This window comes from Nomascus leucogenys, chromosome 20, assembly GCF_006542625.1.
Source record: "Nomascus leucogenys isolate Asia chromosome 20, Asia_NLE_v1, whole genome shotgun sequence".
NCBI lineage: Eukaryota > Metazoa > Chordata > Mammalia > Primates > Hylobatidae > Nomascus > Nomascus leucogenys.
Genome location: NC_044400.1, coordinates 60,327,254 through 60,340,782, shown reverse-complemented (window position 1 = coordinate 60,340,782; position 13,529 = coordinate 60,327,254). Strand labels below are relative to the sequence as shown.

The following is a 13,529-nucleotide window of genomic DNA, read 5'->3' as shown; positions in this document are numbered from 1 at the left end:
CCCTTCCTTTACATCTCCATTTGCTGAAATTCTGCCCAACCTTCCTGGCCCAGGTGCCACCTCCATTAAGAACCCTCCTCAATCCTCCAATCTAAATTAGCCTCTCCTTAACCTGAAGAACACTTATCACAATGCATATCACAGCATAGTGGCCTCATCCCCCATTCTCTATCACCACTACACTGTAACTCCTTGAAGGCAATTGTCATATGCAGAAGGCTTTGCACATAGTAATGCTCACTATGTAACTGGCACATTGAATGCTGACCTTCTCCTCTGTTAGACATCCTGTCCCACTGACATATAAGGGCTGTCCTTCACTCCTCCTTCACATCAACCAGCCAACCCACTACAATGGTGGCTCTCTCCTGACATCACTGACTCCATACCTTTGTGCCTGCCATTAATAGACCTATAGGTGGGCAGGAACATCCATGAGCTACTTTCCCTAAATGAGGATGTGAGATCAAAGTAGAGGCTCTGCAAATGGGCCAGAACCAGGTTGGTTCTGTATTCTGTATCAGTGCCCTGCCTCAGGTCCTGCACCACCTGAGCCACTGCATGATACATCATCATTCCAGAATTCCTGTCTCCTGCCCCAACACAGGTGGCCACACTCCTTTCTCTAAGGAGCTTGTCAACTTATACAGGAGTTAATGTCTACACAGAGACACAGCTCCTCTCTTTCTTAGGTAGCATGTGAGTGTGAAAGGATCACAGTTTAAGCCAAGCCACATAAGGCAACAGGACGAAGAGCTCACTTCAAGACTGGAGTCATGGAGGATTTTAGGAGGGACTGGTGGGACTTAAGGGACTGGTGGGATTTAAGGAGGGACTTAAAGGACTGGTGAAGGCTGTGGTCAGAGAAGAAGTGGAAGGCCCACCTGGATGAGGTCAGGGCGTGAGATAAAGGTGGGAGCCAGAATGCATGGCAGATCATTTTGGCTGAAGCAGCCAGCTTGTGCGGGGAGCAGTGAGACAGGCAGAAAGATAGGTCAAGGCCAGCATGAAGAGGCTCGAACACCAGGTGATGGGGAGCCACCGCTGAAGGTTTCTGAGTAAGGGACATTGTGAAAAATGTTTTTTCTTAAAGGTGGTTTAGTTGGCTAGCTGTACAGAGGATAAACTGACTTGAAGAAAATCTGATACCCTGAACAGTATTAGGGTGTTTGTTGCAATAAAATAGCTTCAGATAATGAAGAGAGTGGACCAGAAGAGATGAAAGTGGCAAGACTTCAAAGTAAAAATCAACCAAAGGTTTGTGTTCTTTGGGAACCAGGTCTCCCCTACCACTGGTACCAATTTGCCTGAAGGGCCAAAGAGAGGTGCAAACTCTCAACTTAAGCAACTTCTCTGCCAGGAGGTACCAAAGCCCCAGTATGGTTTTACTGGTGGAAATCCAGGCAGTGAGTAATAAATGTCATTCACTCTGGTCATTTTCATTCAGGGACTGGCCAAAGTCCTCTTCTCATCTTCAGCCAATGTATTTTATTCAACGTGAAACTCACTATATTAATTTTTTTAACATAAAAAGAGTAGAAATTGTCAATTTTAGGAGCACATATGCGAATTTCCCCGCACACGAGAGAACATGAATCCCATCAGTTAAAAATAGCAGTTGAGCTCACTTTCCCCCACACACTAATTTTAATAAACTTACTCTGAAATTAGCCTGCCACTATGAAGATAGCTGCTCATCGAAAATGTTCCCGGTAAGCACTAATCTTCCTTCCCAAGAGCTCAAGTACTCCAGGAAACTCTGAATGATGCACAGTTCTGAACAGAACCCATGCTCTTCTCACCAGACTCATATCCCCTAACCTCCTGTCACTTCCAGTACCACCACCCTCCAGCCATGCAGCAAGGGCTATCTTGGACTCATTCTATTTCATCTCTCCAATCCTGCTAGCCATGACTTGCTATAGGGGTCTTCCTTTAGAATGTTTCCCATAGCCATCCCTTTTTCTCTATCCCCATCAATGTTGTAACCCCTTAACACCTCATTCATTCAAACATCCAAGCATTCATATATTCTACATGTATTGAGCACCTGCAATGGGCAAAGTACAGTGCTAAATGCCAAGGTTACATATGGTCCCTACTCTCAAAGATTTAAAGATCTTTTGGGTGCAGTGGAGAGAAAGGTAAGTCAAGGGTTAGGTTGAAAACTACATCATAAGTGGTAGGATTTAGGTGCAATGGAAATAATTGAGAATGTTGATGGTGTCAGAAAAGGCTAGATTACTGGTATCTCTTCCTAACTTGTCCTTCTCTGATTCCTGGCAGGGTCACCAAATTAGTTTTTATATCATCACGGCCTGGCATAGTACCTTGCAGACAATATAGGCTCAATAACTGTTGAATTCAGTGGAAACCAACCTATCCCAAGTATTTTCATCAATTTGTACTCCAGGAAAAAAAGCATTCAGTGCCTCCCCATTACCAGCTACATCAGGACACATCCTGCTGCCTGGCCTTTGAAGTCATTCACCATCTGGTCCTCCCTGGTTATCCAATCTCATTGTCTGCTGTACTTCAACCCAGTGATTTCTGCCTTTATCTGGAGCATCTCCGCAAAGGCCACCAACTCAGCCCAGTGCTCACGCCTGCTCATGATCTCCCTTGCCGTCTTCCACCAAAGGGAAGGGGCTCAGTTAAAGTTCAACTTCTAAGAAGCTTTTCCCCACTCCATCAAGCCTCACCAACTGCCTACATTAGTGTCTAAGATCTATTGTTCGCTATTGTGCATGGTGTTTTCATCTAATAACAACAGCTACTAAGAATGAGTATTTTAAGCCAGGCGTGGTGGCTCACACCTGTAATCCCAGCAGTTTGGGAGGCTGAGACTGATGGATTGCTTTGCGCTCAAGAATATGAGACTGGCCTGGACAAGAAGGCGAAGCTCTGTCTCTCCAAAAAATAGAAAAATTAGCCAGGAATTGGTGGCTCATGCCTGTAGTCTCAGTTATTCAGGAGGCTGAGGCTGGAGAATCACTTGAGCCTGGAAGGCAGAGGTTGCAGTGAGCCGAGACTGTGCCATTGCACTCCAGCCTGAGCGACAGAGTGAGACCCTATCTCAAAAAAAAAAAAAAGAGTATTTTAAAATATTAACTGACAGCCTATCTTCCCACCTTGCTTCCATTTCCTGCAACCCTTACCCTAATTCTCCCCCATATATCTCTCTCCCTTTTTAAGAAGCCAGACATTCTGCCTTTATGTCTAAGAAAGGCATAGCCCAGCAGAACACAGATAACAACTGACTGGCTTTTCCATTTTCAGGGCCTGCTCCTGAAGATATGAGGGCACAGTTGAGTCTCTCCAGCAGCGCCCTCGACCATAACTCCTCAAAAGACTAGAAAGGATCTTCCAAGTTGAGAAAAGGGCAGAATCAGAGTGCAAATCAGAGCCTGGTTATCAGTCTCCAAGGAGGAACACTGAGCTTGGCCCAATCAGCCTGGGGTCGAGAGGGCAGAGCAAGGACTTGGGACTGAAATTTGGGGGACACAGCTAGTTTTGATGGAAACCTGATGAGCTCGGGAATTGGAGAGGTAAGGAGTGAAGTTCTCTGTAGCAATGGCTAACTGTTTTGAATAACTATTCACCTCCTTTCAAAAAATATTGAGTTTACTGAGGTATAATTTGGAGAAAATTTCATCCTTTTTAGGTGTAAGGTTCCATGAATTTCAACAAGCTTACACAGTCATGTAACCATCATCACAATTGAGACAGAATACATCCATAAATCCAAAAGATTCCCTCATGTTTCTCTGCAGCCAATTTCCTCACTGTACCTTCAGGCTCTGGTAGTCATAGATCAGTTTTCTGTCTTTTTAATTTTTAGTTTTTTTTTTGAGATGGAGTTTCGCTCTTGTTGCCCAGGCTGGGGTGCAGTTGCATGGTCTGGGCTCACTGCAACCTCCGCCTCTTGGTTTCAAGCGATTCTCCTGCCTCAGCCTCCTGGGTAGCTGGGATTACAGGTGTGTGCCACCACGCCCGGCTAATTTTGTATTTTTAGTAGAGACAGGGTTTCACCATGTTGGCCAGGCTGGTCTTGAACTCCTGACCTCAGGTGATCTGCCTGCCTCGGCCTCCCAAAGTGCTGGGATTACAGGCGTGAGCCACCATGCCTAGCCTTAATTTTTACTTTTCAAAAATTTCATGTATACCTTGATTATGGTGATGGTTACACCAGTGTATGCACACATCCAAACTCATCAAATTGTATACCTAAAATATGTGCACATTTTAATATATTAATTCTACCTTACTAAAGGTGTTCTTTAAAAAGACAGCATTAATTCATGAGTACAAAATAGTCACTCATCACAAATGTTAAAACTATCAGCTTTTACCCTGTACCATGTACCCTGTAACCCACTTCTCCCAAATAAGTTACTTGGTTGTGGCTGCTCTGGGCACACTGCTTATGGGGTAGCTCTGCTCCACAAGGAGCAGTACGCTTGCTGCTAAAATAATTATTTTTTTAAAAGAAAGTTATTCGGTTGTATACTGCTTGAGTTACATACATAAATGTGTAGACAGGTGTGGACATGTGTCATTTCTCTTCAATCCTACCTAGGAGAAGGATTGCTGGGTTGTTTAGTTAAGTGTATGTTTGACTTTATAAGAAACTGTAAACCTTTTCAGAAGTGACTTTACTATTTTATATTTCCTCCAGCAATGTATGGGACTTCTAGTTGCTCTGCGTCCCTGCCAGCCCTTAGCTGATGAGTTTTGTAACTTGTTGCTTTCCCATTCTAATAGGCATGTTGTGGTATCTCACTGTGGTTTCCATTTATAGTTCCCTAATGACTAAGGATGCTGAGCCTCTACTCATTTTGCTTATTTGCCATCTCTCTTCTTCATTGCAGGGTTTATTTAATCCTTTTGTCCATTTAAAAATTCAGATTGTTTCTTTGTTTTTGTTCTTTCACTTGTTTGTTTTGAGATGTAGTCTCACTCTGTCACCCAGGCTGGAGTGCACTAGTGTGATCTCAGCTCACTGCAACCTCCGCCTCCCAGGTTCAAGCGATTCTCCTGCTTCTGCTTCCTGAGTAGTTGGGATTACAGGTGCACGCCACCATGCCTGGCTAATTTTTGTATTTTTAGTAGAGACGAGGTTTCACCATGTTAGTCAGGCTGGTCTTGAACTCCTGACCTCGTGATCCACCGCCTTGGCCTTCCAAAGTGCTGGGATTACAGGAGTGAGCCACCACGCCCAGCCTTTCTTCTTATTGAGTAGTGAGAGTTCCTTTTATATTCTGGATACAAGATGTGTGTTCTGCACATATTTTCTCCCAGTCTATGACTCTTTATTGTTTTCACAGAGTCCTCCGAAGAGAATAACTTTTTAACTTTGATATGTCAACCTACTCACTTTTTTCTTGATAATTTATTTTTCATGTCTTATATATTCTTCGTTTTGTGTGTGTGTGTGTGTGTGTGTGTGAGATGGAGTTTTGCTTTTGTTGCCCAGGCTGGAGTGCAATGGCGTGATCTCTGCTCACTGCAACCTCCACCTACTGGGTTCAAGTGATTCTCCTGCCTCAGCCTCCTGGGTAACTGGGACTACAGGCGCATGCCACCACGTCCAGCTAATATTTGTATTTTTAGTAGAGACAGGGTTTTGCCATGTTGGCCAGGCTGGTCTCAAACTCCTGACCTCAGGTGATCCACCTGCCTTGGCCTCCCAAAATGCTGACATTACAGGCGTGAGCCACGGTGCCCAGCCTACTCTTATTTCTTAATAGGACCCTCCCAAATTTAACATGGGCACATTCTGCTAAAGACTATATTCACAGCCTCTCTTACAGCTAGGAGTGGCCATATAACTATGCTCAGACCAATGGGAGGTGAGCAGATGTGATATGTACAGTTCTCCACTCATCCCTAATTAAAGAAAAGCCCCTTGCCCTGGACTTCCCCCTTCTCTCTTTCCCCATTCCCATGGGCTGAGACACAAATGTGGCAGCAAGAAGGTTCAGCCACACAGATGAGGACCATACCCTAGCTGTGGAGCAACAAGATAAAAGAAATCTGAATTCTTAGATGACTCACGGAGCAGGGCTGCCCTCCATGCCTGAACCACCACACTCACATGAAAGAGACACAAATGTCTTACCTTATTTAAACAACTCTATTTTAGAAGCAGGCATCTTTCTTACAGTGGCTTAGACTTTACCCTAACAAATACACCCTTATTTCTTAGGAAGTGAAAACTAATCCCCAATTCCCTGGACCCAGCCTTGGTGTTGTGACATGCTGTGTGCGCAACAGTTTCCCAAAGTCTCCCATAGCCCCAGGGTGATTCGAGGGCAGCATAATAATTAGCCCTAGAGTAACTCAGGGGCAGCAGAACAAATTTTATTTTATTTTATTTGAGACAGAGTTTCACTCTTGTCGCCCAGGCAGGAGTGCAGTGGCACAATCTTGGCTCACTGCAACCACTGCTTCCTGGGTTCAAGCAATTCTCCTGTCTCAGCCTCCCGAGTAGCTGGGATTACAGGCACGTGCCACTACACCCAGCTGATTTTTGTATTTTTAGCAGAGACAAGGTTTTGCCATGTTGGCCAGGCTGGTCTTGAACTCCTGACCTCAGGTGATATGCCTGCCTCAGCCTCCCAAAGTGCTGGGATTACAGACATGAGCCACCGTGCCAGGCCAAATTTTAAAAATGAGTAAAACTTGCCCCACTAGACTAAATTAGGAGAGTGTGGGTAGACAAAAACAGCCCACCCCAGCAACCCAGCCAACAACTTAGCCTTACTCTTAGTATTTCATAAGTCCCCTAGAATTTAAGTACAAATTCAGGGAAAGGGAGTGGTGTGGCTTCATATGCAGATTACATTTCCACTACTCAAACAACAAAAATTTGTAATCAAAATTAAGGTATTGTAGCAAATTATAGTTTTCACACACCAGAGTTTCTGTCATGAGGTTCACACTTACTGTTCTGCTGCCTTGCCCGGCAGAGGCCTATGCACTCACAAGCATTATTATTTCATTTGATTCTCACAATTAGGATCACCTATGAGGTAGATACTTTTATTACCCTATTTAAAGATGAGAAAAATGAGGCTCAGAGAAGTTACATGGTGTAGTCATTCCCTCAACACCCATTCTCCCTCTTCTGGAAAGAAGCCCCCCAATTTTACTTGGGGATCTACCCTAGCTCCACTCACAGTCCATGTGTCCTGGGGCAGGGCTCCGAACGCAACTCTGGGCCTAAAACAATCAGATCACTACCCACCTGAGCAATTTCTTGCAGGATAGGTGAGTGATCTAAGTGGATTTAAATGGAGCATCCCAGGGTTTCACAGGATCTGCTAGAGAAGGATCTCGTCTTCCCCCCTGGACTTGAACTTGAGAGGATGGGAGGCTGAGACTAAAGCCAGGCAGCAAGCAGACTCAAAGATGGAGAGAAACTGTCTGAGTGTTGAATCAGCCGAAAGCCAGCCCTAGCATGGAATTATTAGTCATATTAGTTATATTCACTTCCAAGGGCTGCCATAACAAATTATCACAAACTGGGGGACTTAAAACAACAGAATTCAACTGTTGCACAGTCCTGGAAGTTAGAAGTCCAAAATTAAGGTGTTGGCAGGACCGTGTTCCCCAGTGAGGCTCTCGGGGAGGATTCTTCCTTGCCTCGTCCTAGTTTCTGGTGGTCACCAGCAACCTTTGGCTTTCCTTGGCTTGTAGCTGCATGACTCCAGTTTCTGCCTCTGTTGTCACATGCCTTCTTCTGTCTGTGTCTTCACATTGTCTTCTCTCTGTGCATCTCTGTGCCCAAATTTGCCTCTTCTGATAAGGACACCAGGTCATTGGATTAGAGCCCACCCAAGATGACCTCATCATAACTTGATTACATCTGCAAAGACCCTACTTCCAAATAAGGTCCCATTCACAGGTGTTTGTGTGGTGGCAGTTGAGGGGAGGGTGTTAGGACTTGAACACATCGTTTTGGGGGCACAATACAACCTACAACATCAGCCAATAAATTGCCTCTAAGCTAATCCACTTTGGTTTGGGTTTTTGATCTTTTGTACCAAGAAAAAGGCAGGGCCAAGACTTCCCCCCACGTCTCTTATTATCTTCAGAGTCTAAGTCAACAACTGAAACCCAAAGCTGGGTCTTTACCTTAATTAACCACAGAGCTGGACTCTATACCTACTCAACCTCTCCTTTCCAAATATCAGTGGTTAGGCCAGGCACGGTGGCTCATGCCTATAATCCCAGCACTTTGGGAGGCTGAGGCAGGATTCCTAGAAGCCAGGAGCTCAAGATCAGCCTGGGCAACATAGCGAGACCCTATCTCTAAAAAAAAAAAAAAAATTGGTTGGGCATAGTGGCACGTGCCTGTAACCCCAGCTGCTCATGAGGCTGAAGCAGGAGAATCCCTTGGGCCCAGGAGATGGAGGCTGAAGTGTGCCATGATCGCACCACTGCACTCCAGCAAGGGCAACAGAGTGAGACCTCATCTCTAAAACAACAACAAAAACCAAAAATCAGTCTCTACTTTGGGCGGAGGCCCACGGTTAACTGTCTTCTGCCTCCTGATCCCTGCATAGAACATGCTCAAGGAATAGGAGATTGATTGCTATCTAATTAACCAAAATTCAAATACTGAAATGGAATTATGTATAGTTTACCATAGAGCGGTGGGCTGAGCGATGACCAGGATTTTTATCTTGGAAATAAAAAGTTATTGATTGCCTGCATACCTGCACTTCGAGATGTCTCCAATTTTGAAAGCTCACCTCAGGTGGCGATAAGAATATCTCCCCCTCCCCAGACATTTAATTTCCAAAACAGAACCCAGGTCATGCTTCTTTCACATGCATAGGTGTGTTTACTTCCGGGCCTGACAGAAGGCTGTAATTTCAGCTCATTATACCAAATATATGAAAATAAAACTGACCTCTGTAGGACTGTTTTAAATGAAAACTGCTTCCTAGAGGCAAGTGGAGGAAGCAAACTGATTGAAAGAGAGGACAGGGCTCTGGGCAGGTGATGGAGAGGGGATCCAGGGTGGGAGACAGCACCCAGGACTTCTGCAGAAATAAATGCAAGCCCACGAAAATCCCATGTAGTCCAGATTAGCTTTGCAGTGATGTCTTCCTCAGGTCCTTCTGACAGGTCCCCAAACCACTTCGTAACACCACAGCTGCTGAGCACACTCTTCCCTGAATCTTATCTGTCTGGTACCAGACCCAGTCACACCCATGGAACCCCTGCCAGCCAAACTTGACTGGGCAGGGGAATCACCTGGGCAGCTCAGCTTGTAAGAAAGGCAGATCAGGGGGCTGCACCTCCAGGCACTTTTCAGCAGTAGGTGTATTAGTTTCCTGTGGCTGCTTGATATGGTTTGGCTCTGTGTCCCCACCCAAATCTCATCTTGAATTGCATTCCCATAACTCCCACATGTTGTGGGAGGGACCTGGTGGGAGATAATTGAAACCTGGGGCTAGTTTCCTCCATAATGTTCTCGTGCTAGTGAATAAGTCTCACGAGATCTGATGGTTTTATAAAGAGGAGTTCTCCTGTAGAAGCTCTCTCTCTTTGCCTGCTGCCATCCATGTAAGATGTGACTTGCTCCTCCTTGCCTTCCAGCATGATTGTCAGGCCTCCCCAGTCATGTGGAACAGTAGGCCCATGAAATCTCTCTTTCTTTTGTACATCACCCAGTCTCAGGTATGTCTTTATAAGCAGCATGAAAATGGACTAATACATTGCCGTAACAAATGATCATAAATGGGGTGGCTTAAAACAACAGAAGTATATTCACTCACAGTTATAGAGGCCAGAAGTCCAAAATCAAGGTGTCAGCAGTTGTTTTTTTCGGGGGACTTTGAGGGAGAATCTGCCTCTTCCAGCTTCTGGGAGCTGCCAGCGACCTTTGGCATGCCTTGCCATGTGGCTGCATCACTCCAATCTCTACCTCTGTCTTCACATGGTCTTCCTTTCACACATCTCCGTCTTCCCATAGCCTGCTCCCTTGTGTGTCTGTGGCTTAAATCTCTGTCCTTTCTCTTCTAAGATACCAGTCATTAGATTTAGGACCTACCCTAAATCCAGGGTGATCTCATCCAAAGATCCTTAATTTGATCACATCTGCAAAGGCCCTATTTCCAAATAAAGTCACATTCGCAGCTACTGGGGTTAGGTCTCGGATGCATCTATGGCAGGGAGGCGGGGGGAGCGGGATACATAATTCAACTCACTACAGTAAATTTAGGAGAGACCCATAAACTTGAATTTTTCACAGGCACCCAAAATGACTCTGATGCAGGTGATCTGTAGGCCATACTCTAAGAAACACCAAGCCAGTTGCTGCGGACTCAAAGTTGAATGAGACATGGTCTCCTTCCTTGGGGAGCCTGCCATCTAGCAGAAGATACAGACAGATGAGCAATGATTAAAATAGAAAGTGTGGCCTAGCGAGGCTCAGACAAGCAATGCTCAAGCAATGAGTCAGACAGACCAGGATTCAAATCCTGCCTCTTTCGCTTACCAGATGTGAGGCTCTGTGCAAGTTCCTTAGCCTGTCTGAGCCACTGTTTCCTTATCTGTAAAATAAAAAAGAATTCCTACCTTATGTCATTCTGAATACGAGGCCATGTAAAATGCTTAATATGAAGGATGCACTCAAGAAATAGTCATTAGTTATTATTACAGTGGGAAGTAAGTTAGACCCATTTTCACTTCCCCCATGGCCCCTGGCTATGTGCCCACCTCATGTTTGTGAAGTTAAGGAGGTGTTACTCTGGAGAAACTCTGCTGGGATGGGCAGGAAAACTCCTGAAGGACCTACTTCAGGATTCACTGACTTATTCAACAAGCATTTTTCCAGCATCTGCTGCATACAGAGCTCAGTGTATAGGCCCTGAAAATAAAGAACCAAACAAAGCAATGGCCTAGTGAGGAAGCCCATTGTTACAATAATGTGGTCAGGGCAAGGTGGAGGTAAGCCCAGCCAACTGAGGGGCACCCCATGCCATTTAGCACTTGAAGCCATTCCATCCTTTAGTTCACTCTCACTGTCTATGGTGTGACCTTCCTCCCAGACTATATCATGAAAGCCCCAGGAGTTCTTTGAGGGTAGGGGAGTTCTTTGTCTTATTCACCACTGAATCCCAAGCACCTCACAATGTACCTGACTCCTAACAGGCACCTGATATGCAATTGCTGGAGTAGTGAAGATTCTGCGGCTATTTAAGGGCCTAACAATGGACTTCTAAGGAGAACTACCTCCAGCCTCCTTGACTACTAAGTATGATTCTTGATGGGACCAGAAACAAGGTCCCCAGAGGATCTGCCCCTTGACATAAAGCCTGACAGTTTGAGAAGATGGAGCCAGGCTGCAATACAATGGATCATAACACCAGACAGTTAGGAGAGCTTTCAACTGCTAGACCAGTGCTGAGCAAACTAAACTAGGGCAGGAGCTACCGCATGTCATTCCTCTTCAGAAACACAACGCTCTGCACACACTGGGCATGAAGCACTATTATCAGACTGACCTGGAGACCCAGAAAACGATGAAAGGAGTGAGACAGTAGAGGGTTTCCCTTCCCATACCCCACAAGGGAAGGAAAAGAGCAAACCGATACACTCCGCATTGTGTGCATAGGATTAAAGAAAAGGAAGCCCCAAGTTGGCCTTGGGCTGGAGCTTGGTTCTCAGAAGGGAGAAATTCCCCGGCATGGGTAAGTAACACCAGGAACTGCCCCCACAAATGGTAGCAAACCAGGGCAACTTACCGGCGAGAGGGAGACATCTGCATTCCCTCTCACCTGGAGAGGCCGGCAGCTTCTCCCGGCAGGCCGGCAAACTCTTAGGGGGGACTGAAGAGCAAATAGCATAGGAGCCTGAAAGTGGACCCCCGGGGTATGTTTATGACAAAAGTGTAGCAGGGCAGAGGGACACGTGTTCTGTGCTTCCACAAATCGAATCACTTCTGCACCTGTGTTTCACTTTTTTGATAAATGCCCCTCCCCACTTTACACATGGTAGGCCTGCAGTAAACACGTGTTGATTGAATTGAGCAAGTGAATGAGTGAACGGCTGCAACGGACCCCCGAACTCCCCCAACTCGAACCACCGCCGCAGGTAATTCCACCTGGCCCAGGCTGGGATTCTCCCCCATGGCACCACCTTCCCGTTTCAGTCCCAGGCGTCCAATGGCTTGGCTCCACAACAGTGGCGAGCGGGCAGACAGGTGGGGCTTGGCACCTTCTGCTCCCGGATCTCAGGGCTTCAGCCTCCAATCCAGGGCCAACCCCTGCCTTGAGGTAAAGGCCCGTGCCAAAGGCTGACACCAGATGGCGCGGAAGAAAGTGGCGCCCGCGCAGACCCAAAAGTGCGGGAGGAGAGGCGCACCTGGCGGGGTCGCGCGGGGGCGGCAGTCGCGGCCACTTGGGGTGCGCGCCCCCCGCTCGTCCCTCCCCGCTCGGCCTCTCTAGGGGCGCGGGCCCGGGGCTGGTGGCCGCTCGGCCCGGCCCATCCCGCCTGGCCGGCGCCGCGGCCTCACCTCGCTCACCAGCCCCTGCCAGTCGCTCTCGGTCCGGTCGCCGTTCATGGCCTCCTCCTCCATGCGCGGGCCGGCCTCCTAAACACCCGCCGCCTCCTCCTCCTCGCGACGTCGCGTCGCCGCCGCCGCCGCCGCCGCCCGGGCCTCGCGCGGCCCCGAGAGGGCCCGGCGCCTCCGAGCCGCTGCGCCGCCGCCTCCTGCGGCCGCCCGCGCTCTTGACTCCACGTCAGCCTCCGCCGGAGGAAAGGGAGGAGGGGCGCGGCCGCCGGGGCCGCAGCCACAGCCTGGGCCGCAGCCGAGCCCCGCCGGGCCCGCCCCGCGCCCTCCGCCCGCGAGCCCCGCGCCCTCAGCCGCGCGACCCCGGGCTCCGCGCCCGCTGCCCGGCCTCTAGGCAAGGGAAAGCCGCGGTCTCAGCCTACAGGTCACTCCGTACCCCTCAGCGCTCTCCGCGCGGGAGGCGGGCCCCACGGACAGGCCTGTGTCCCCCGCAAGAAGCAAATCCCCAAATCCAGTCCTTCTCTGACCACCATCACGACTCCCACCCCTAGAATGCAAGCTCCCGGAGGGCAGGGGTTTCCTTGGTTCGCAGATACGCTTTCGCAAGATCCTAGCCCATAGGAGATGCTCTACAAATATTTGTTGGACGAATATTTGTTGAGCGCAAGAATGAATGAACCACGTTTTATTATATACCTAGCATTGTTTTTTAAACTATTAATGTTTGCTTATATTTATTTTTTAACGTATCAGCTGTCATAAATAGAAAGCAAATGTAAAAATTGAAAATAAAGCATTATTCAATTCTAAATAGGGCCAAAAACTCTGAGGGGGATGGTTAGCACGGGTTGAGAGAGGTGTCAAAGACAAATTGGCAGTGGTGGCATTCCATGGCTCATGCCTATAATCCCTTGGGAGGCTGAGGCAGGAGGATCCCTTGAGGGTAGGAGTTCAAGACCAGCCCGGGCCACAAAGCGAGACACCTCCTCTTTACAAAAAA

At 47.5% G+C, this 13,529-nt stretch overlaps 1 protein-coding gene across 2 annotated transcripts in view; it reads right to left on the bottom strand.

Moving 5' to 3' along the window:
* CCDC149 (coiled-coil domain containing 149) overlaps nucleotides 1–12,705 on the bottom strand; it is a 107,245-nt gene extending 94,540 nt beyond the window's left edge. For both annotated transcript variants that reach the window (XM_030800966.1, XM_030800967.1), the window contains exon 1: nucleotides 12,533–12,705. In XM_030800966.1, the coding sequence (XP_030656826.1) occupies nucleotides 12,533–12,595 (63 nt within the window). In that variant the 5' untranslated portion in view covers nucleotides 12,596–12,705. The remainder of the gene's footprint in view (nucleotides 1–12,532) is intronic.
* Between the last annotated feature and the right edge of the window lie 824 nt (nucleotides 12,706–13,529).